Here is a 21,507-nt window from a genome sequence, read left to right as displayed (position 1 = left end):
AGAACAGAACCATTATAAGCATACATAATTACAGTTCACAATTACATGAGTTGTAAACAAAATGTCATAGAGACTGCTTCCAATGAAGACACTGTAAAGAAATAACAAAGTTATATCAGATTACAGGTTCAGTTGGTGGAGTTGGGGTAGGAGGAGGAAGTTAATTGCGAGCAGCAATGCGATGGAGAGACACTGAATAATGGGAATTTAAATAGACCGCAGGTGATAGGTGTTGAGACTGGTTTGGTACACGTCAGGAACAGCTGACTGTCAGCTGATGCAAGCTTGACTAACATGACCTGACTGAACTAACGCGATGCTCGATTTTTAGAAATGTTAAACAAAGCATATGCAAATTTCCAAACATAATTTTTCATAGAATTCAGATTTCAGTGTCTCATGTGTATGATTTACTGCTTCTGCTCATGGAAGTCCTAAGCTGCGTTTTCTTTGACTGTCTTCAATGAGTATGTGGCCCACTCCTGGTCTATGACAGTTAGTTCTTCTACAGGCGCACTCCTCAACATGGATGTACATGTAGGCCACTGTGTCTCCGTTTATGCAGCCAAGAATCACTGTGCGATTACTTGAGCGAGTGGCCTGGCAACAGGTACAAGTGGACAATCCAGATTCAGTGTACCTACAAATGTGAAACAGAGAGAAAAACACATGTAAACCATTTCAAATTGGTCACTTATGAGTGTCTGTTTAAGTTAAGATGCCAGTTCTGATGCAACAGACTCTGTGTTTACTCACCTGCTAAAACTAGCACAGTCTCCACCACAAAATGTCATGTCCATTTTCTTCTCTGACTGACATTCATTGTGATATATGTAATCGAGGACGGTCTGTACTTGACATCCCTTAATTTGGTCCGAAACTTCAAACACATACAATTGAATATACAAAGACAATGCAGAAATCATTTCTTTAAATAAAAATAAAAAAAAACACTCACAAACTTTGCAGCAGCCATCAGATGACAGCTGGACGGTGCCCTGTAGAGCAATTCACAAAAGCAGAATGTCAACACTTTGTGATTTAATCACCATGATCAGTCAATCTAACATGTAAATGTGTGTTTGTATGATGCACAAAGTACTGACAGGCTGGCAGTTGGAAATGTTGAAAGGAGGACACTGGACTGTGTATTTGTTGGTGATGAATTGTCCATTAACTTTAGTACACGTGATTCTATCACAGCCCTGATTTGCCGAGGGCAAAGTCTCTCCTTCCTATGAACAAAAAGAGAACAAGGTCAAATTCATGGCAAAAATGTTAGGCATGCAGGGAGGAATGCATTTTTTATAGGGATTAATGACTTAAAGTTGGGTCTTTTCCTCACACAAATTCAGACAACTTTACTGTAGTAGGGTAGACTATGTTTTTTACATTTATAATTCATTTAACTTTTGAACATCTATTCCTTTAAGTTCCATTTAACCTGAATATTCCACACCTCAAAGCAACTGAACCTTTTACATTTGACTTTACCTTCAGTATATGATCGACGCCATTAATACTGACAATGCAGTGAGTTTGCACACACTTTCCACAGCAGTCGTCAGGGTTCGTATCAAGATATTCATAACCCTATGAAAAATGAACAACAAATGAAGTCAATGAAATTAAACTCAGTCCTGAGACAAGCTGATCAGAAGCTTGTCTTGCCACTTACAGGATCACATTTTTTCATTTCACTGCACAAATCCACATTTGATCTTGAAGAACTGTGTTTTAGGATCCACGTCCCATGTACAGCTGTATTCCTGACAGTCAACAACAGGGATGTCAGTACCAGGCTTGGGGAAAGGATGGGAAAGAAATTATTATATAATCTGTTTTTTTTTTTTAAGTAGCCTACTATCACAGTCATTTTATTTACCTGGTATTCCACATTTTTGTGGACGCACACTTTTTTTTTGGCTCTGAGGAGACAAACAACAAAACATAAAACTATGCAGAATGATATTTCAAACACCATCTGAGACAATAATAAGCATACAAATGTGAACTGAAGTGTGAATAATAGCAATACCGCATTTGATTACTGGACAGCATTTTCCATCAGGCACTTCCAAGACTGGTGCATACCCGACTGCACACTTTGTATCCATAGGTGGGCACATGTTGACATCACAATCTACATCATATAAATCAAAAGGAAGATGTGAGCCCAAACCAAAATAACTGTACTCTTGAAAAAGAAAAAACCTACATAAACTTACTGCAAACTTGTTTGCTGAAGCATGGACGAGAAGTCATAGGTATGTGCCTGCCAATGTGTAAATCCGGCCCTGTTAGAGACCACATGCTGGAACCTATTATGCATTACCATGGGATTCTATCTTTTAATCAGATAAATGTTTAATATCCTATAGCTGTAACTGAGTTTAAACAATTCATATGCAAACCTTGGAGAGGATAAATAATAATTGTGTTATCATTTCACACAAAACATATTTGTACAGTATGAAGCAAAGCATACTATTCTATAAATATATACCTTTTCAGAGTAACTGTTCCTGGTTCTGGGTTAGCAAGGTATTTCTTTGCATTTACTATAAAGAGACCCTGTTACACAGTAAGACACAATTTTGGCAGTAATTTTGTCTATATTTCACTCTACAAATAAAAATAATTCCATACAAAGCCAAAGCAGGATCAATCATCACATGTGGCAGAACAACACAGACTGGCATTCTGTCTGGAATGCCACAAACACTGACAAGCAAATTTATATAAAAAGTGAAATGTCACAGTATTGATGGACTTTTGAAATGCTGGTCAGACAATGTTGTATTACCGTACAGTAAATCGAGTCAGCATGCACTGGCATACCATGGTACATGTACACATACTTTTCTATTGGCTTAAGCATAAAAATACATAACTTGCTGCCTTTAAAATTCCTAATGTTTAACATAGGATCAAATCAATTGACTTTAGGATTGAATCTGATAAAATTTGTAATTTATAGATGAGATCCTAGCCCTCATTTCACCGACTGCACCACAGTGAAACCCCATAGTTAATAGACCACTTGATAGACTGATAGAAGTGATATAGATAGAAGAGATTTAATGCAATGCCATGTAAGATGACTAGAATAATCAGCTGACCCACTGTTGCTTTTCTAATGCTTTATTTTTAGTTAAATCCATATACTGTGTCATCCCTAATGTTCCTTTTTTTCTGTTGCGTTGCATGTGAAGAAATGTCTGATAAAGAACTTAAATACATTACATAGCCATTACAATTATTACATTAAGTGTATTTACACATTATCTACCACCCAAAAGATATACTGTTCATGTTTGTTAGAGATTTTGAAACTTGATTAAAGCTCTATTTACATGTACTGTAGGATGCATTAGACATCCTGTCAGTACAAGTTTTAGATATGGTATATAATTGTTTTTTTCACGATTAATCCATATATTTTTGTGCTTCTTTTAAAGTTTAGGAGGGATTCTGACATTTTCATAGTGGTAGCTACTCTTTTAAACACAGGATAAACAAAATCAACATGCTCATGTTACAGTACATGAGATGTGAGTAACTGAATATTATTGGTTTTATTATTGAAAGAACAAACCTGTCATGCGATGACAGTGGACAACTGTCACATGACGGTCCATAAACCAGCAATATAAAAACAAATAGATGCACTTGATAATTTCAGCAAGGACACACTTGTGATCTCAAAGTTTTACATGCTTTGATGATCATAACATTTTAAAGCCATTTTAATTTTATCATGCAGTTTCACTGCTAGTAAAACATGATTTGAACCTAATGACTACATTATTGGGTTATTCACTTTTATACTATTTCTGTAGCTCAAAAAGTAGATTGCGTCACTAGTGCCACGATCTGCAAGGTTATGGCCAAATGGTGTAAATAATATTATATATATAATTAACATTCACATACTTATAAACAAATATGTGATCATAAACAAAATCTAAAAATGTTCTCAGTACAAGAATCAGTATGAATGCGTTTAGATTTAAGATGCTTTTATTGCTATTAATTTCAAACACAAGCAAAATAGTATGCATTTTTAAGACAAGAAAAAAGAGGTCTATAGATAAAGTTTTAGAAACGTTAAACAAAGCATGTGCAAATTAAATTAATTTCCAAACAAGGTTTTCATAGAATTCATATTTCAGTGACTTTGTAAGGATGATTTACTGCTTCAGCTCACGGCAGTCCTAAGCTGCGTTTTCTTTGACTGTCTTCAATGAGTATGTGGCCCACTCCTGGTCTATGACAGTTAGTTCTTCTACAGGCGCACTCCTCAACATGGATGTACATGTAGGCCACTATGTCTCCGTTTATGCAACCAAGATTCACTGTGCGATTACTTGAGCGAGTGGCCTGGCAACAGGTACAAGTGGACAATCCAGGTTCAGTGTACCTACAAATGTGAGAGAGAGAAAATCACATGTAAACCATTTCAAACTGGTCACTTATGAGTGTCTGTTTAAGTTAGGATGCCAGTTCTGATGCAACAGACTCTGTGTCTTCTCACCTGCTAAAACTAGCACAGTCTCCACCACAAAATGTCAGGTCCATTTTCTTCTCTGACTGACAGTCATTGTGATTTATGTAATCGAGAATGGTCTGTACTTGACATCCCTTAATTTGGTCCGAACCTTCAAACACATACAATTGAATACACAAAGACAATGCAGAAATAATTTCTTTAAAAAATAATGAAAATAAAAAAACACTCACAAACTTTGCAGCAGCCATCAGATGACAGCTGGACGGTGCCCTGTAGAGCAATTCACAAAAGCAGAATGTCAACACTTTGTGATTTAATCACCATGATCAGTCAATCTAACATGTAAATGTGTGTTTGTCTGATGCACAAAGTACTGACAGGCTGGCAGTTGGTAATGTTGAAAGGAGGACACTGGACTGTGTATTTGTTGGTGATGAATTGTCCATTAACTTTAGTACATGTGATTCTATCACAGCCCTGATTTGTCGAGGGCAAAGTCTCTCCTTCCTATGAACAAAAAGAGAACAAGGTCAAATTCACTGCAAAAATGTTAGGCTTGCTGGGAGGAATTACATTTTTTTTTAGGGAATAATGGCTTAAAGTTGGGTCTTTTCCTCACACAAGTAGTGTAGTAGGGTAGACTATGTTTTTTTAAATGTATAATTAATTTAACTTTTGAACATCTATTCCTTTAAGTTCCATTTAACCTGAATATTCCACACGTCAAAGCAACTGAACCTTTTACATTTGACTTTACCTTCAATATATGATCGACGCCATTAATACTGACAATGCAGTGAGTTTGCACACACTTTCCACAGCAGTCGTCAGGGTTCGTATCAAGATATTCATAACCCTGTGAAAAATGAACAAATTAAGTCAATTAAATTATACTCAGTCCTGAGACAAGCTGATCAGAAGCTTGTCTTGCGACTTACAGGATCACATTTTTCATTGCACTGCACAAATCCACATTTGATCTTGAAGAACTGTGTTTTAGGATCCACGTCCCATGTACAGCTGCATTCCTGACAGTCAACAACAGGGATGTCGGTACCAGGCTAGGGAAAGTGATGGGAGAGAAGTTAGCATGTAAAGCTTAATTATTATATTTTTTTTCTTTTTTTTTAGTAGCCTACTATTACAGTCATTTCATTTACCTGATATTCTACATTTTTGTGGACGCACACTTTTTTTGGCTCTGAGGAGGCAAACAACAAAACATAACTTTACAGAATGATATTACAAACACCATCTGAGACAATAATAAGCATTCAAATTTCACAAAAATGAACTGAAGTGTGAATAATAGCAATACCGCATCTGATTACTGGACAGCATTTTCCATCAGGCACTTCCAAGACTGGTGCATACCCGACTGCACACTTTGGCACATGTTGACATCACAATCTACATCATATAAATCAAAAGGGAGATGTGAGCCCAAACCAAAATAACTGTATTCTTGAAAAAGAAAAAACCTACATAAACTTACTGCAAACTTGTTTGCTGCAGCATGGGTCTGAAGGATCAGTGACATTGACCAGCACAAAGCCAGGCTCAGTGCAGCTCGCCGGGTTCACATCAGCACACTTCTTGGGCTTACAGTTTATAGATTTGCTGGCCTTCTCACAGATACACTCCTCACAGTTGTACTCAAAAACTTCATCAAACTGCATCAAAATATCAAGAGAATACAAGTAAAAAATTTTGGAATTACTTGAAGTTAAATCTCTAGTATAGTATTGTTAAAGAGCAATGAGCCCTCGGGACAGAAGCAGCCCTCTGTGGGCACTTTAATTGTGTTCTGTCCAGGTCTGCAAAGTATTTACCTTTTTTATTATATACATATCACCTGAGATTCTTTCCAATAAACATCTGCAAAATAATACTGTTTTATTCCCTGTCATATTCCCACCCCTCATTATACAATACTAAAGCACTAAACTTTTATATTCACAAATATTTAAATTATTTTAAAAATGTCGATAAATGTGCATACATATCAGCACAGGTTTGTGGCTCAGCTGGACCACAAGGATTGAAGACTTTATCTTCTGGACATTCAATATCTGGGAAATAAAAGACAAAAACCACACTTTTTAATCGTTTAATCACAACCACAGCGTCTTGTCTCCAGTGGCAACATGCACGATTTGTGTTGATTGCAAGTGAAGTCCCAGGTAGCGGAGAGTGCAAGTAGCGATTGCAATTGACATTGTAATTTAATTTATTTTTTCTTGTCTTCGCCACATGGCAACTGTTATAAAATGTTGGGAAATTCAAACAAAAAGTTATCAATAAATAGAACAAAATAAAAAATAAAGACTGCAAGTGACGTCGCTAGCAGAAGCAGTGTCTGAGAGTGCAAGTGCAAGTCTGCAGCCAGACCCTTCTCCAGTGGTTACCAAAAGCAGTTGATGTTCCAAATGGTTGCTGCTAGAAAATAAACTAAACAGCCTGAGAAGACAAGGCTCATTTCCCCAAAGAGTGTTTGTTTCTTTAGTTAGATTGCCATTTGTTTTATTTAAGACAGTAATTTAAGTTGTATTGTGTGAAGTTAAGTTATAGTTTTATTAAAAAGTTGTTTCCATATAGTACAAGGTGCCATATTAAATATTTTTTGATGTCTCTTATATTTGAATTTCTCAACATGCTTCTCACCACTGATAATGGGCTTTGGACTAAATTATGTCAGTGTTCCATTTTCATTCATTTTGGACACCTCATACATTGAGTGACAGAACACTTCTCTTTTATCATATATTTACTTATTTGGTATTGCTGGATTCAGCACAACCCCACCTTTCCAACAGGCCATCATATGTGTTTCTATGATAATCCCAGGCAAAGCAAGCACAAAGTAAATGAAAACATTCTGCATAGATATTAAATTTGTGCATGTCCCGCTTATTTTAGACATGTGTTTACATGTCTCTATTTATTCCATACATCAAGATATTCACATCCAGTCTTTTCTAGTAGTTCAATCAACTTTCTGACTACAAACATGTCAAGTTTCAAAGCTCTCAGAGCTTCTGTGATTGATCTGCATTAGTTTATATGCCTTAACTCCCATACGGACAGGCTATATTTTAATCCTTTATTGATTTTGGGGTGTATAACAATATCTGTTAATTTAACAATCTTAGCAGTAAAATATTTTTAGCCAAGAATCCATTTCATATATAGGAGACCTTAGAGATGAGGAAAAACATTGTTGGGTTCAGTTCTACCTCCGGTAGGGGTATCTCGAAAATTCAGGGGCATTGTCACCAGCCTAATACCCAACTGCACACCATAGGAGGGCACATGTTGACATCACAATCTACATCATATAAATCAAAAGGAAGATGTGAACCCAAACCAAAAAAAAACTTAACTGTTGAAAAAGAAAAACCTACATAAACTTACTGCAAACTTGTTTGCTGCAGCATGGACGAGAAGTCATAGGTATGTGCCTGCCAATGTGGAAATCCGGCCCTGTTAGAGACTGCAAGTAGGAACCTATTATGCATTACCATGGGATTCTATCTTTTAATCAGATAAATGTTTAATATCCTATGGCTGTAACTGAGTTTAAACAATTCAAATGCCAACCTTGGAGAGGAGAAATACTAGTTGTGTTATCATTTCACACAAAACATAATTGCACAGTATGAAGCAAAGTAAACCATTCTATAAATATATACCTTTTCAGAGTAACTGTTCCTGGTTCTGGGTTAGCAAGGTATTTCTTTGCATTTACTATATAGAGACCCTGTTATACAGTAAGACACAATTTTGGCAGTAATTTTGTCTATATTTCACTCTACAAATGAAAATAATTTCATACAAAGCCAAAGCAGGATCAATCCTCATATGTGGCAGAACAACACAGACTTGCATTCTGTCTGGAATGCCACAAACACTGATAAACAAATTTATATAAAAAGTTAAATGTCACAGTATTGATGGACTTTTGAAATGCTGGTTAGACAATGTTGTATTACCGTACAGTAAATCGAGTCAGCATGCACTGGCATACAATGGTACATGTACACATACTTTTCTATTGGCTTAAGCATAAAAATACACTACTTGCTGCCTTTATAATTCCTAATTTTTAACATAGGATCAAATCAGTTGACTTTAGGATTGAATCTGATAAAATCTGTAATTTATAGATGAGATCTTAGCCCTCATTTAACCGACTGCACCACAGTGAAACCCCATATTTAATAGACCACTTGATAGACTGATAGAAGTGATATAGATAGAAGAGGTTTGATGTAATACCATGTAAGATGACTAGAATAACCAGCTGACCCACTGTTGCTTTTCTAATGCTTTCTTTTTAGTTTAATCCATATACTGTCTCATCCCTAAAGTTCTTTTTTCTGTTGCGTTGCATGTGAAGAAATGTCTGATAAAGAACTTAAATACATTACACAGCCATTACAATTATTACATTAAGTGTATTTACACATTATCTACCACCCAAAAGATATACTGTTCATGTTTGTTAGAGATTTTGAAACTTGATTAATGCTCTATTTACATGTAGGATGCATTAGACATCCTGTCAGTACAAGTTTTAGATATGGCATATATATATATATATTTTTTTTTTTTTTTACGATTAATCCATATATTTTTGTGCTTTGCTAAAGTTTAGGAGGGACTCTGACATTCTCATAGTGAAAGCTACTCTTTTAAACACAGGATAAACAAAATCAACATGCTCATGTAACAGTACATGAGATGTGAGTAACTGTAACTGTGTGTAACTTTATTATTGAAAGAACACACCTGTCATGCGATGACAGTGGAAAACTGTCACATGACGGTCCATAAACCAGCAATATAAAAACAAATAGATGCACTAGATAATTTCAGCAAGGACCCACTTGTGATCTCAAAGTTTTACATGCTTTGATGTTCATAACAATTTAAAGCAATTTTAATTTTATCATGCAGTTTCACTGCTAGTAAAATATGATTTGAACCTAATGACTACATTATTGGGTTATTCCCTTTTATACTATTTCTGTAGCTCAAAAAGTAGATTGTGTCACTAGTACCATGATCTGCAAGGTTATGGCCAAATGGTGTAAATAATATTATATATATATATATATATATATATATATATATATATATATATATATATATATATATATATATATATATATATATATATATATATATAATTAACATATACATAAGTATATACAAATATGTGATCATAAACAAAATCTAAAAATGTTCTCAGTACAAGAATCAGTATGAATGCGTTTAGGTTTAAGATGCTTTTATTGCTATTAATTTCAAACACAAGCAAAATAGTATGCATTTTTAAGAAAAGAAAAAAGAGGTCTATAGATAAAGTTTTAGAAACGTTAAACAAAGCATGTGCAAATTAAATTAATTTCCAAACAAGGTTTTCATAGAATTCATATTTCAGTGACTTTGTAAGGATGATTTACTGCTTCAGCTCACGGCAGTCCTAAGCGGCGTTTTCTTTGACTGTCTTCAATGAGTATGTGGCCCACTCCTGGTCTATGACAGTTAGTTCTTCTACAGGCGCACTCCTCAACATGGATATACATGTAGGCCACTGTGTCTCCGTTTATGCAACCAAGATTCACTGTGCGATTACTTGAGCGAGTGGCCTGGCAACAGGTACAAGTGGACAATCCAGGTTCAGTGTACCTACAAATGTGAGAGAGAGAAAATCACATGTAAACCATTTCAAACTGGTCACTTATGAGTGTCTGTTTAAGTTAGGATGCCAGTTCTGATGCAACAGACTCTGTGTCTTCTCACCTGCTAAAACTAGCACAGTCTCCACCACAAAATGTCAGGTCCATTTTCTTCTCTGACTGACAGTCATTGTGATTTATGTAATCGAGAATGGTCTGTACTTGACATCCCTTAATTTGGTCCGAACCTTCAAACACATACAATTGAATACACAAAGACAATGCAGAAATAATTTCTTTAAAAAATAATGAAAATAAAAAAACACTCACAAACTTTGCAGCAGCCATCAGATGACAGCTGGACGGTGCCCTGTAGAGCAATTCACAAAAGCAGAATGTCAACACTTTGTGATTTAATCACCATGATCAGTCAATCTAACATGTAAATGTGTGTTTGTCTGATGCACAAAGTACTGACAGGCTGGCAGTTGGTAATGTTGAAAGGAGGACACTGGACTGTGTATTTGTTGGTGATGAATTGTCCATTAACTTTAGTACATGTGATTCTATCACAGCCCTGATTTGTCGAGGGCAAAGTCTCTCCTTCCTATGAACAAAAAGAGAACAAGGTCAAATTCACTGCAAAAATGTTAGGCTTGCTGGGAGGAATTACATTTTTTTTTAGGGAATAATGGCTTAAAGTTGGGTCTTTTCCTCACACAAGTAGTGTAGTAGGGTAGACTATGTTTTTTTAAATGTATAATTAATTTAACTTTTGAACATCTATTCCTTTAAGTTCCATTTAACCTGAATATTCCACACGTCAAAGCAACTGAACCTTTTACATTTGACTTTACCTTCAATATATGATCGACGCCATTAATACTGACAATGCAGTGAGTTTGCACACACTTTCCACAGCAGTCGTCAGGGTTCGTATCAAGATATTCATAACCCTGTGAAAAATGAACAAATTAAGTCAATTAAATTATACTCAGTCCTGAGACAAGCTGATCAGAAGCTTGTCTTGCGACTTACAGGATCACATTTTTCATTGCACTGCACAAATCCACATTTGATCTTGAAGAACTGTGTTTTAGGATCCACGTCCCATGTACAGCTGCATTCCTGACAGTCAACAACAGGGATGTCGGTACCAGGCTAGGGAAAGTGATGGGAGAGAAGTTAGCATGTAAAGCTTAATTATTATATTTTTTTTCTTTTTTTTTAGTAGCCTACTATTACAGTCATTTCATTTACCTGATATTCTACATTTTTGTGGACGCACACTTTTTTTGGCTCTGAGGAGGCAAACAACAAAACATAACTTTACAGAATGATATTACAAACACCATCTGAGACAATAATAAGCATTCAAATTTCACAAAAATGAACTGAAGTGTGAATAATAGCAATACCGCATCTGATTACTGGACAGCATTTTCCATCAGGCACTTCCAAGACTGGTGCATACCCGACTGCACACTTTGTATCCATAGGTGGGCACATGTTGACATCACAATCTACATCATATAAATCAAAAGGGAGATGTGAGCCCAAACCAAAATAACTGTATTCTTGAAAAAGAAAAAACCTACATAAACTTACTGCAAACTTGTTTGCTGCAGCATGGGTCTGAAGGATCAGTGACATTGACCAGCACAAAGCCAGGCTCAGTGCAGCTCGCCGGGTTCACATCAGCACACTTCTTGGGCTTACAGTTTATAGATTTGCTGGCCTTCTCACAGATACACTCCTCACAGTTGTACTCAAAAACTTCATCAAACTGCATCAAAATATCAAGAGAATACAAGTAAAAAATTTTGGAATTACTTGAAGTTAAATCTCTAGTATAGTATTGTTAAAGAGCAATGAGCCCTCGGGACAGAAGCAGCCCTCTGTGGGCACTTTAATTGTGTTCTGTCCAGGTCTGCAAAGTATTTACCTTTTTTATTATATACATATCACCTGAGATTCTTTCCAATAAACATCTGCAAAATAATACTGTTTTATTCCCTGTCATATTCCCACCCCTCATTATACAATACTAAAGCACTAAACTTTTATATTCACAAATATTTAAATTATTTTAAAAATGTCGATAAATGTGCATACATATCAGCACAGGTTTGTGGCTCAGCTGGACCACAAGGATTGAAGACTTTATCTTCTGGACATTCAATATCTGGGAAATAAAAGACAAAAACCACACTTTTTAATCGTTTAATCACAACCACAGCGTCTTGTCTCCAGTGGCAACATGCACGATTTGTGTTGATTGCAAGTGAAGTCCCAGGTAGCGGAGAGTGCAAGTAGCGATTGCAATTGACATTGTAATTTAATTTATTTTTTCTTGTCTTCGCCACATGGCAACTGTTATAAAATGTTGGGAAATTCAAACAAAAAGTTATCAATAAATAGAACAAAATAAAAAATAAAGACTGCAAGTGACGTCGCTAGCAGAAGCAGTGTCTGAGAGTGCAAGTGCAAGTCTGCAGCCAGACCCTTCTCCAGTGGTTACCAAAAGCAGTTGATGTTCCAAATGGTTGCTGCTAGAAAATAAACTAAACAGCCTGAGAAGACAAGGCTCATTTCCCCAAAGAGTGTTTGTTTCTTTAGTTAGATTGCCATTTGTTTTATTTAAGACAGTAATTTAAGTTGTATTGTGTGAAGTTAAGTTATAGTTTTATTAAAAAGTTGTTTCCATATAGTACAAGGTGCCATATTAAATATTTTTTGATGTCTCTTATATTTGAATTTCTCAACATGCTTCTCACCACTGATAATGGGCTTTGGACTAAATTATGTCAGTGTTCCATTTTCATTCATTTTGGACACCTCATACATTGAGTGACAGAACACTTCTCTTTTATCATATATTTACTTATTTGGTATTGCTGGATTCAGCACAACCCCACCTTTCCAACAGGCCATCATATGTGTTTCTATGATAATCCCAGGCAAAGCAAGCACAAAGTAAATGAAAACATTCTGCATAGATATTAAATTTGTGCATGTCCCGCTTATTTTAGACATGTGTTTACATGTCTCTATTTATTCCATACATCAAGATATTCACATCCAGTCTTTTCTAGTAGTTCAATCAACTTTCTGACTACAAACATGTCAAGTTTCAAAGCTCTCAGAGCTTGTGTGATTGATCTGCATTAGTTTATATGCCTTAACTCCCATACGGACAGGCTATATTTTAATCCTTTATTGATTTTGGGGTGTATAACAATATCTGTTAATTTAACAATCTTAGCAGTAAAATATTTTTAGCCAAGAATCCATTTCATATATAGGAGACCTTAGAGATGAGGAAAAACATTGTTGGGTTCAGTTCTACCTCCGGTAGGGGTATCTCGAAAATTCAGGGGCATTGTCACCAGCCTAATACCCAACTGCACACCATAGGTGGGCACATGTTGACATCACAATCTACATCATATAAATCAAAAGGAAGATGTGAACCCAAACCAAAAAAAAACTTAACTGTTGAAAAAGAAAAACCTACATAAACTTACTGCAAACTTGTTTGCTGCAGCATGGACGAGAAGTCATAGGTATGTGCCTGCCAATGTGGAAATCCGGCCCTGTTAGAGACTGCAAGTAGGAACCTATTATGCATTACCATGGGATTCTATCTTTTAATCAGATAAATGTTTAATATCCTATGGCTGTAACTGAGTTTAAACAATTCAAATGCCAACCTTGGAGAGGAGAAATACTAGTTGTGTTATCATTTCACACAAAACATAATTGCACAGTATGAAGCAAAGTAAACCATTCTATAAATATATACCTTTTCAGAGTAACTGTTCCTGGTTCTGGGTTAGCAAGGTATTTCTTTGCATTTACTATATAGAGACCCTGTTATACAGTAAGACACAATTTTGGCAGTAATTTTGTCTATATTTCACTCTACAAATGAAAATAATTTCATACAAAGCCAAAGCAGGATCAATCCTCATATGTGGCAGAACAACACAGACTTGCATTCTGTCTGGAATGCCACAAACACTGATAAACAAATTTATATAAAAAGTTAAATGTCACAGTATTGATGGACTTTTGAAATGCTGGTTAGACAATGTTGTATTACCGTACAGTAAATCGAGTCAGCATGCACTGGCATACAATGGTACATGTACACATACTTTTCTATTGGCTTAAGCATAAAAATACACTACTTGCTGCCTTTATAATTCCTAATTTTTAACATAGGATCAAATCAGTTGACTTTAGGATTGAATCTGATAAAATCTGTAATTTATAGATGAGATCTTAGCCCTCATTTAACCGACTGCACCACAGTGAAACCCCATATTTAATAGACCACTTGATAGACTGATAGAAGTGATATAGATAGAAGAGGTTTGATGTAATACCATGTAAGATGACTAGAATAACCAGCTGACCCACTGTTGCTTTTCTAATGCTTTCTTTTTAGTTTAATCCATATACTGTCTCATCCCTAAAGTTCTTTTTTCTGTTGCGTTGCATGTGAAGAAATGTCTGATAAAGAACTTAAATACATTACACAGCCATTACAATTATTACATTAAGTGTATTTACACATTATCTACCACCCAAAAGATATACTGTTCATGTTTGTTAGAGATTTTGAAACTTGATTAATGCTCTATTTACATGTAGGATGCATTAGACATCCTGTCAGTACAAGTTTTAGATATGGCATATATATATATATATTTTTTTTTTTTTTTTTTTTACGATTAATCCATATATTTTTGTGCTTTGCTAAAGTTTAGGAGGGACTCTGACATTCTCATAGTGAAAGCTACTCTTTTAAACACAGGATAAACAAAATCAACATGCTCATGTAACAGTACATGAGATGTGAGTAACTGAAGATTATTGTTTTTATTATTGAAAGAACACACCTGTCATGCGATGACAGTGGACAACTGTCACATGACGGTCCATAAACCAGCAATATAAAAACAAATAGATGCACTAGATAATTTCAGCAAGGACCCACTTGTGATCTCAAAGTTTTACATGCTTTGATGATCATAACAATTTAAAGCAATTTTAATTTTATCATGCAGTTTCACTGCTAGTAAAATATGATTTGAACCTAATGACTACATTATTGGGTTATTCCCTTTTATACTATTTCTGTAGCTCAAAAAGTAGATTGCGTCACTAGTGCCATGATCTGCAAGGTTATGGCCAAATGGTGTAAATAATATTATATATATATATATAATTAACATATTCATAAGTATATACAAATATGTGATCATAAACAAAATCTAAAAATGTTCTCAGTACAAGAATCAGTATGAATGCGTTTAGGTTTAAGATGCTTTTATTGCTATTAATTTCAAACACAAGCAAAATAGTATGCATTTTTAAGAAAAGAAAAAAGAGGTCTATAGATAAAGTTTTAGAAACGTTAAACAAAGCATGTGCAAATTAAATTAATTTCCAAACAATGTTTTCATAGAATTCATATTTCAGTGACTTTGTAAGGATGATTTACTGCTTCTGCTCATGGAAGTCCTAAGCTGCGTTTTCTTTGACTGTCTTCAATGAGTATGTGGCCCACTCCTGGTCTATGACAGTTAGTTCTTCTACAGGCGCACTCCTCAACATGGATGTACATGTAGGCCACTGTGTCTCCGTTTATGCAACCAAGATTCACTGTGCGATTACTTGAGCGAGTGGCCTGGCAACAGGTACAAGTGGACAATCCAGGTTCAGTGTACCTACAAATGTGAGAAAGAGAGAAAATCACATGTAAACCATTTCAAACTGGTCACTTATGAGTGTCTAAGTTAGGATGCCAGTTCTGATGCAACAGACTCTGTGTCTTCTCACCTGCTAAAACTAGCACAGTCTCCACCACAAAATGTCAGGTCCATTTTCTTCTCTGACTGACAGTCATTGTGATTTATGTAATCGAGAACGGTCTGTACTTGACATCCCTTAATTTGGTCCGAACCTTCAAACACATACAATTGAATACACAAAGACAATGCAGAAATCATTTCTTTAAAAAAAATAAAATAAATAAAAAAACACTCACAAACTTTGCAGCAGCCATCAGATGACAGCTGGACGGTGCCCTGTAGAGCAATTCACAAAAGCAGAATGTCAACACTTTGTGATTTAATCACCATGATCAGTCAATCTAACATGTAAATGTGTGTTTGTATGATGCACAAAGTACTGACAGGCTGGCAGTTGGTAATGTTGAAAGGAGGACACTGGACTGTGTATTTGTTGGTGATGAATTGTCCATTAACTTTAGTACACGTGATTCTATCACAGCCCTGATTTGTTGAGGGCAAAGTCTCTCCTTCCTATGAACAAAAAGAGAACAAGGTCAAATTCACTGCAAAAATGTTAGGCTTGCTGGGAGGAATTTTTTTTTTTTTTAGGGAATAATGGCTTAAAGTTGGGTCTTTTCCTCACACAAATTCAGACAACTTTACTGTAGTAGGGTAGACTGTTTTTTACATTTATAATTAATTTAACTTTTGAACATCTATTCCTTTAAGTTCCATTTAACCTGAATATTCCACACCTCAAAGCAACTGAACCTTTTACATTTGACTTTACCTTCAGTATATGATCGACGCCATTAATACTGACAATGCAGTGAGTTTGCACACACTTTCCACAGCAGTCGTCAGGGTTCGTATCAAGATATTCATAACCCTGTGAAAAATGAACAACAAATGAAGTCAATGAAATTAAACTCAGTCCTGAGACAAGCTGATCAGAAGCTTGTCTTGCCACTTACAGGATCACATTTTTCATTGCACTGCACATATCCACATTTGATCTTGAAGAACTGTGTTTTAGGATCCACGTCCCATGTACAGCTGCATTCCTGACAGTCAACAACAGGGATGTCGGTACCAGGCTAGGGAAAGTGATGGGAGAGAAGTTAGCATGTAAAGCTTAATTATTATATTTTTTTTTCTTTCTTTATTTTTTAATAGCCTACTATTACAGTCATTTCATTTACCTGATATTCTACATTTTTGTGGACGCACACTTTTTTTGGCTCTGAGGAGGCAAACAACAAAACATAACTTTACAGAATGATATTACAAACACCATCTGAGACAATAATAAGCATTCAAATTTCACAAAAATGAACTGAAGTGTGAATAATAGCAATACCGCATTTGATTACTGGACAGCATTTTCCATCAGGCACTTCCAAGACTGGTGCATACCCGACTGCACACTTTGTATCCATAGGTGGGCACATGTTGACATCACAATCTACATCATATAAATCAAAAGGAAGATGTGAACCCAAACCAAAAAAACTGTACTCTTGAAAAAGAAAAAAACTACATAAACTTACTGCAAACTTGTTTGCTGCAGCATGGGTCTGAAGGATCAGTGACGTTGACCAGCACAAAGCCAGGCTCAGTGCAGCTCGCGGGGTTCACATCAGCACACTTCTTGGGCTTACAGTTTATAGATTTGCTGGCCTTCTCACAGATACACTCCTCACAGTTGTACTCAAAAACTTCATCAAACTGCATCAAAATATCAAGAGAATAAAAATAAATGTTTTGGAATTACCTTGAAGTTGAAATTCTAGTATAGATTAAACAGCTAAATTGAAACTGTTAAATACCACCATACCTCACGTGGGGTTCCAGAGGCATCCAGGCATCCTAAAAACAAAAAAAGGAAGAAAAAAAATAACACAGATATGTTATTGAATAGCAGCTAAGATGAAGGCATTTTTTGTACATCTCAATTAGCATGCACATAAACTTGAATCGAAGGCTTCTCACCGCATTTGTTCACACAGACTCCTGACTCCTTGTTAAAGAGCAATGAGCCCTCGGGACAGAAGCAGCCCTCTGTGGGCACTTTAATTGTGTTCTGTCCAGGTCTGCAAAGTATTCACCTTTTTATTATATACGTACATATCACCTGAGATTCTTTCCAATAAACATCTGCAAAATAATACTGTTTTATTCCCTGTCATATTCCCACCCCTCATTATACAATACTAAAGCACTAAACTTTTATATTCACAAATATTTAAATTATTTTAAAAATGTCGATAAATGTGCATACATATCAGCACAGGTTTGTGGCTCAGCTGGACCACAAGGATTGAAGACTTTATCTTCTGGACATTCAATATCTGGGGAATAAAAGACAAAAACAACACTTACACACAATAATCTATAAACTTCCAAAAGTCTGAGATCACAAAGAAAATCTGATATATATATATTAAAAAAAGGAATTTAAAGTCAGAAATGTCCAACAGAAAGCAACAGTATGATATAAAATGTATAAAAATGCAACTTACTGCAAAGGTTAGTGTAGTTCCTCCAGTGTATGCAAATCCCTAATTGAGAGCAAGTCCTTGCATAAGTCTGCAGACTGGTACACACCACGGCAGGGTTGCTCATATGACAACTGTCATATTCACATGCTGTGAAGAAGTTATCGGGGGACATATGGGAATGGCATGCTTCAAACACCCTGAGAAAGCAGAGGTAGTACATATCATTTTGGATGCTCTGTATATTAAAATTTATAATAAAACCAACATACAGAATCCACTCACTCGCTTTTGAGGAGATTGCAGTCAGGATTAACTGGGCATGGCTTAGATGTAGGTTTGTCACCCCCAACAGGAGGTAATGCAGTAGGTGGAGTGCAAATATCACCATTCACACCACTGGCTGGCCAGTAATCTGCCATCACTGCACAGTCGTCCACCAAGATCCCTCCAGGGATCATGCAATCATCAGCCTTGTTGTTGTTGCATGTTCCTTAGTGAGAATTAATTTGTGATTTAGAGTGATTTAGATGGCAATGCATAAAAACAAATCCCTCATATACTATCCACACTTTGATGTCACCATCCACACAACATAGGAGCAGTGGCCGACTTACCACAGTGACCTTGTGTGTTGTTTCCAAAAAGCTGGAATGGCAGATTAACGCCAAAACCCGTGGCTCCAAATGTTATATTAACACCCAGCAGTGGAATACTCAGGATCAAGTCTAGACCTGAGCTTACAATTCTCACTCCATTACGTGCATGTGGTAGTGGTATCTTTACGTTGTTTTCAAAAACCTGTTATGACAAGAGAATTTACGGATAATTAGTAAAGCAGACAATACATGTTATTCATTCCAAATCTAGAAAGTCTCACCTCTAGGTCTGCACCTCCTATGAGATTGTGATTTGTGAGTGTTATGACTAGTTTGTTGTAAGACACAATTATAGATCTGGGACAGGATACACGCTCAACAGGGTCACAGTAGACACTGTCGATGTAGATCGCCAAATGAAATTTAGGCCTGATTTCCTCCATTAATACATAAGTGCAGTTTCCTTGATAACTGTAGAAGTGTCCATCAAATGTGATGTAATGCGGGTCACCCCAGCCTTCACAAAAGCCTATGATAAGAAAAAGGTGAACAATAAGAAAAACAGCATTCAGTTTTTTTTAACTGAACAAGTTACTTGACTTTGGTAAACACTACGGCCCAGATTTACTTACAGCTTGTTCCAGTACTAAGAGTTAAAATATTGAGCTTGACAGTACATCATTGCTATTAATTTCAATAATTATGGACACAAATATAAGAATTTCAATTCCAGTTTACTCACAGTCACATGCATAATATTGGCAGCAGCCATGCTCATCATAGACAAGCACTGGTTCTTTGCCATTTTCACAGGTGATGTTCTGCAGTGGAGGGCATTCAAATGGGATAATTTCGATGATGTTGTCTTCTATGCACCTCGCCATATAGCAGTCACATAAGTAGAAGGTCTCATTGGTCTGGTGATAATGAGAAAAGAACTAGAATTAGAAAGCCTGATATGTGTAAAATTACAATGCAGTGTATGTTATTCCCTTGGAATATTTAAATGATAACATGGATACTTATGAAAGTACATTCCTCCAGTAGAAAAAAATTACACTACATGAAGGGGTCATGACATGGAGAATCAAAATGTTCTTGATATTAACACATATAAGAGGTTTCTCTACAATAATATGTTTCAGAACTCAAACTTAACTGCCCAGTTTAAATTATGAAATATTTTCTGAAATGCTCAGATTTGAAATCGGGAGAATTGTGATGTCCTCAACCAGCCCCTTAACACACATCATATGTAATTGTATGTAATCACGGAGGTGTGTTCTGAATAAGTTATGTCTGTTTATCAGTCACAACAGTTGTGGCAGCATTGTTTAAATTATGACTGGCTTGATATCTGATTTTGGCTCTAACATATATGTCCTTAGCACAGTGTTTGCCATCTTGAGTATCAAAATACATGACCTATTTGATGTAAAAAAAAATAAAAAATAAAAAAAAATAAACTGTATAAACTAACTTTAAAATCTGAAACTGCATTTCATGACCCCTTGAAACAAAAATTTAAATAAAGTATATTAAATAATACATTTTTGTCCCATTCTGGACAGTCGTAAGGTGGAGTTGGTGTTGTTGTTTCTAAATCTTGTGATACAGGTGTTATTATTTCTCCAGTAACAACACTTATTGTTTCAGTTGTTGATCTAGACTGTGTTGTTGTTGGTGTAGGGGTAGATGATGTTGTAGGTTCTGGTGTTGTTGTAGTAGATGCTGTAGAAGTTGTCGGTGTAGGGGTAGATGATGTGGTAGGTTCTGGTGTTGTAGTAGACTTTGTTGTTGTTGTCGGTGTAGGAGTAGATGATGTGGTAGGTTCTGGTGTTGTAGTAGTAGATGTAGTAGTTGTTGGTATAGGGGTAGATGATGTGGTAGGTTCTGGTGTTGTTGTAGTAGACTTTGTTGTTGTTGTCGGTGTAGGATTAGATGATGTGGTAGATTCTGGTGTTGTTGTAGTTGTTGGTGTAGGAGTAGATGATGTGGTAGGTTCTGGTGTTGTTGTAGTAGACTTTGTTGTTGTTGTCGGTGTAGGATTAGATGATGTGGTAGATTCTGGTGTTGTTGTAGTTGTTGGTGTAGGAGTAGATGATGTGGTAGGTTTTGTGGTTGTTGTTGTTGTAGTAGACTTTGTTGAAATTGTTGGTGTAGGGGTAGATGATGTGGTAGGTTCTGGTGTTGTAGTAGTAGATGTAGTAGTTGTTGGTGTAGGGGTAGATGATGTGGTAGGTTCTGGTGTTGTTGTAGTAGATGTAGTAGTTGTTGGTGTAGGGGTAGATGATGTGGTAGGTTCTGGTGTTGTTGTAGTAGACTTTGTTGTTGTTCTCGGTGTAGGAGTAGATGATGTGGTAGGTTCTGGTGTTGTTGTTGGTGTAGGAGTAGATGATGTGGTAGGTT

At 36.0% G+C, this 21,507-nt stretch overlaps 2 protein-coding genes across 2 annotated transcripts in view; both read right to left on the bottom strand.

Moving 5' to 3' along the window:
* Positions 1–390: 390 nt before the first annotated feature.
* LOC128014609 (intestinal mucin-like protein) lies at positions 391–13,748 on the bottom strand. Its single transcript, XM_052598301.1, has 8 exons — positions 13,725–13,748; positions 11,616–11,720; positions 11,458–11,498; positions 11,236–11,358; positions 11,055–11,153; positions 10,676–10,804; positions 757–998; positions 391–640 (listed from the first exon to the last, which is right to left on the bottom strand). The coding sequence occupies exons 2-8, from the start codon at positions 11,704–11,706 to the stop codon at positions 424–426; spliced, it is 942 nt and encodes a 313-aa protein (XP_052454261.1). The 5' UTR covers positions 11,707–11,720; positions 13,725–13,748; the 3' UTR covers positions 391–423.
* Positions 13,749–15,517: 1,769 nt separating this feature from the next.
* The window catches only part of LOC128014576 (mucin-2), a 31,777-nt gene continuing 25,787 nt past the window's right edge, over positions 15,518–21,507 (bottom strand). Inside the window, exons 28-45 of the mRNA XM_052598244.1 lie at positions 20,648–21,229; positions 19,841–20,015; positions 19,380–19,627; positions 19,117–19,300; positions 18,785–18,992; positions 18,524–18,699; positions 18,283–18,352; positions 17,994–18,094; positions 17,839–17,870; positions 17,552–17,729; positions 17,362–17,466; positions 17,204–17,244; positions 16,976–17,098; positions 16,792–16,890; positions 16,404–16,532; positions 16,256–16,295; positions 16,048–16,171; positions 15,518–15,935 (exon numbers count right to left, since the gene is read on the bottom strand). Coding sequence (XP_052454204.1) covers positions 15,719–15,935; positions 16,048–16,171; positions 16,256–16,295; positions 16,404–16,532; positions 16,792–16,890; positions 16,976–17,098; positions 17,204–17,244; positions 17,362–17,466; positions 17,552–17,729; positions 17,839–17,870; positions 17,994–18,094; positions 18,283–18,352; positions 18,524–18,699; positions 18,785–18,992; positions 19,117–19,300; positions 19,380–19,627; positions 19,841–20,015; positions 20,648–21,229 — 2,832 coding nt within the window. The 3' untranslated portion in view covers positions 15,518–15,718. The remainder of the gene's footprint in view (positions 15,936–16,047; positions 16,172–16,255; positions 16,296–16,403; positions 16,533–16,791; positions 16,891–16,975; positions 17,099–17,203; positions 17,245–17,361; positions 17,467–17,551; positions 17,730–17,838; positions 17,871–17,993; positions 18,095–18,282; positions 18,353–18,523; positions 18,700–18,784; positions 18,993–19,116; positions 19,301–19,379; positions 19,628–19,840; positions 20,016–20,647; positions 21,230–21,507) is intronic.

The sequence above is a fragment of the Carassius gibelio genome, chromosome B25 (genome assembly GCF_023724105.1).
Source record: "Carassius gibelio isolate Cgi1373 ecotype wild population from Czech Republic chromosome B25, carGib1.2-hapl.c, whole genome shotgun sequence".
NCBI classification, from domain to species: domain Eukaryota; kingdom Metazoa; phylum Chordata; class Actinopteri; order Cypriniformes; family Cyprinidae; genus Carassius; species Carassius gibelio.
Note: the sequence above shows the minus strand (reverse complement) of the source record. Positions and strands in the feature narration are given on the sequence as shown.